The sequence below is a fragment of the Sorghum bicolor genome, unplaced genomic scaffold (genome assembly GCF_000003195.3).
Source record: "Sorghum bicolor cultivar BTx623 unplaced genomic scaffold, Sorghum_bicolor_NCBIv3 super_400, whole genome shotgun sequence".
Taxonomy (NCBI): Eukaryota; Viridiplantae; Streptophyta; class Magnoliopsida; order Poales; family Poaceae; genus Sorghum; species Sorghum bicolor.
Window position 1 is genome coordinate 4688 of NW_018396572.1, and position 3494 is coordinate 8181.

General features: G+C 47.4%; 1 protein-coding gene and 1 pseudogene across 1 annotated transcript in view; both read right to left on the reverse strand.

The window, feature by feature from the left end:
* Positions 1 to 728: 728 nt before the first annotated feature.
* Positions 729 to 1197, reverse strand: LOC8155532 (annotated as a pseudogene).
* Positions 1198 to 3422: 2225 nt separating this feature from the next.
* Positions 3423 to 3494, reverse strand: part of LOC8155342 (proline-rich receptor-like protein kinase PERK1) — a 3358-nt gene continuing 3286 nt past the window's right edge. Inside the window, exon 2 of the mRNA XM_002488984.2 lies at positions 3423 to 3431. Coding sequence (XP_002489029.2) covers positions 3423 to 3431 — 9 coding nt within the window. The remainder of the gene's footprint in view (positions 3432 to 3494) is intronic.

Genomic DNA, 3494 nt, shown 5'->3' on the forward strand with positions numbered 1-3494 from the left:
TATATATATGCTGTGCGGTGCTGTCAACTCGATTATTGTAATTTTTATTTTTTTTCTGAAAAATAACTGTAGGGGCGGTTCTAGATTGAGCCGCTCTTGCAAATGCACACAATAAGAGCAGCTAAGACACAAGCCGCCCTTACTAATGCTCACTATAAGGGCGGCTGGAAGCACCAGCCGCTCTTACAGTGGTCACTAGTAAGGGCTGTTGTTGTTTCCAACCGCCCTTACAGTGGCCTACTGTAAGGGCGGCTGGTGTTGAACCGCCCTTACACCGCCCAGCCGCTTCTACAGAGCTTATTTAGCCACCCCTGCTGTACCTGACTGTAGTAGTGGTTTGTGCTTTCGAAAAGCTGGAAATGTATGGTTTCTATGAAATAAACTGAAAACTGAAAAAGCACACTAAGTTCAGCCTTTTGGCTTTTATTAGTGGACTGAAAAGCGAAAAATTTATTACAAAAGTTAATTGCAAAAATCCAACACTAAAAAGCTAAATGTCAGAAAGTTAGCTTTTGAGTTAAAAGCCAAAAAGTTGTAGCTCAAACAAACATAGATACAAATATAGACTATAACCTGAATTCGTTGTCACAAAAATAACAGCTAAGGATATACACTGCATTATTTGCACAGTTATATTAAGGTACAAAAAATAACGAAATTATTCGTGTGATGCAATACCATGCCCATGCATGCACGCCATGAAGGCCTGAATCCGAAGCCGAGCGTGCCTAAACCGGCGGACGGAGGCCGCCGTGCATCGTCGGGTCATCATCAGTGCCCGACCGGCATAGCGGGCACGTCGAGTGCGCTTCAAGCCACGGATCGATGCACTCGACGTGGTAAAGGTGCAGACACACCGGCAGCAGGCGCACCGTCTCCCCGACCTGGAACGCGCCGAGGCACACGGAGCACGTCGCCGCCCCCCGTTACGTTGTTGTGCCTCACCGCCCGGTTGTACGCGAACGACGGGAGGCCCGCCGTCGGGCTGGCGCGCTGTACTGTGCGGCCGTCGTCGTCGTCGTCACGGTCGCTGCGGTGGCGGCGCTCGTCGTTGTCCCAGTACTCTGGTTGTGGTGGCGCCTGCGGCCGCGCAGCGAGGGCTGCAGCCGCTGCGGCATTGGCGCGGCTGTTGCGGTACCTGCACACGAAGATGAGTACGAGGAGGAAGGCACCGACACAGATGGCGACGCCAACCATGGCCCCCGGGGACGTCGTGTTGTTGTCCCTGGTCCTCGGCGAAAACTGCCAATATGTCTGGGGCAGTGGCCGAGACCGCGGCGGCGGTGCAGGAAACAAGGGAGAGCCCGGTGCCGGTGGCAAGTAGCCAGACATGGGTGAAACCTGAAATCAGGTGCGCGGCTGATCGATTGTCGTTAGCTGGTGTTGTTTGGTGCATGATGCATGGCCCATGGGGCTTATATACTGCGAGCATGAACTTCGAACAAACCGTGTTGAATTGAAGGAAGCATGCGCAGCAACATGTAGGGCATATACTCGACAGTAGTGGAGTATATGCCTCCACTGTACGTGGAGGGAAGCCATCAACTCAATCGGAGCTTTAGGTCAAATGGCCGGTTAATTGCTGAATCATTGCCAAATGCTCGTCTAGAGGAGAGCAAAACGATGGACGCACCATTAACGCGGTTATGATTTTGTTTACATGCATGTGACAGCAACTGGCCGTCGACGACGTTACTCTTACATTGTCAGGGTCGCTCGTGGGAACGTCAAGTTTTCAATTAACCAGGTTTGGTCTCGATGTTTAATAGTATAATTCGTTTGCGTGAAACAGAGGTAATAATATGGTTGTTGGTCGAATGTGCCAAAATGATTGTCGTTACTCGTCAGGTGGTGTGTGTGTCAACATGTTGTTAAAGGGGAGGCTTTAGCCCCGGTTCTCCGAACCGGGACTAAAGGGTGGGCCTTTAGTTCCGAAAGGGCAGCACCGGCTCGGGAACCAGGGCAACAGACCCTTCCCGACCGGTGCTAATGCCCCGTCCTGCACTAGTGACACTTGACCTAGCTACGTACTAGTACTTTAATTTGTACGGTACGTCCTATATAACTACGTCCTTTCACGCCTCTCTCCTCTACGAGCGTGACGCCGGCTACGACCCACAAATAGTACTTTGCCTTAATTTCGTAATTCATTCCACCTCCATGTTGATGATGTCACACAAACGTTAAATCTCCATCTTCATCGAATGATGAGTAATAGTAGTCATCCATAAGTGTAGCGAACTACGCTACCTTGACCATTGCCCATAGCATGCATAGGCTCCTTCATCATCACTTTGTCAAGCCACTTGAAAATACAATTCTTCACATTGGCTTTGATCACATTGTTAAGCAAAAGGGCCTCTAGCCTAGTGGTTAGAGCACCTGATTAGCATCCAACATACCTAGGTTCGACTTTCCATCAGAGTGAATTAAATAGTTCTAGAATAAAAAATTATAAAAAATAGGTTGGGGTTTCCCCTGCTGACTTGGGTCAAAATAAACATTGGAATGTTATGATCTCCACTTCATGACTTGACATGGCTTTCACGGTCTATCGATCGTAGCCTTGCTTGCTATTCATAGTTGCTGCGGTTGATTCGGTGCCAAGCCCTCTACTTGCACTTCACCGCCTCGATGGTTCATGTCCTGGTCCTCTAGCATGTCATTCACTGCTGCGATTGGTCCTTTGTAGCCAATCCTCACCTAGTTCTTCTCCATCAAGCCATATGAGACTATGTCATGTCACATATTCAATAAGCCTCTACTTGCACTTCACCGCCCCGATGGTTCATTGTCCTGATCCTCTAGCATGCCAATTCACTCCTGCAATTGGTCCTTTGTAGCCAATCCTCGCCTAGATCTTCTCCATCAAGCCATATGAGACTATGTCATGTCACATATTCAATAAGCCCTTTAATTCTTCATTAGCTAAACACTTACATCATATGTACAAGCCCTCTCTCCTCCATGGCCTTCATGCCAACCTAGTGTGTGTGAACTAAGAAACTATACATGTCACATGAAAAATATTAGTCCACCTAAGATTGTCACTCAATTACCAAAACCACATAGGGATAATGTGCAATATGATTTTACAAAGTGTTGTATCTCTAGCAAAATAGCTAACTCTATCGAGTAACTAGCAAGCTAGACTATGAAAGTAAAGCACACAACCAAAGGAATGCATGTAATGCGAAAACATAAATGGGTAGAAAATGCAAGCTCTCATTGATGATTGTGATTTTTCTCGGTGTATTGAAGCCCACGCTTCCTCCTAGTCCTTGTTAGAGCCTTTCGCAAGGGCCAAAAGCTCCTACATAACTTCGTGGATAGCTCACGATTCTGTGTAGCCTTCTAAAAGGTCCTAGATAATAACTAGAGGTGGGGCGGGGGGAGGGGGTTGAATAGTTTCTAATTCTAAATCATGAATCCTAGCCAAATAAAAGCAACGAAATAAAACTAATGGACATATAACAACTTCACCAATTCTATAT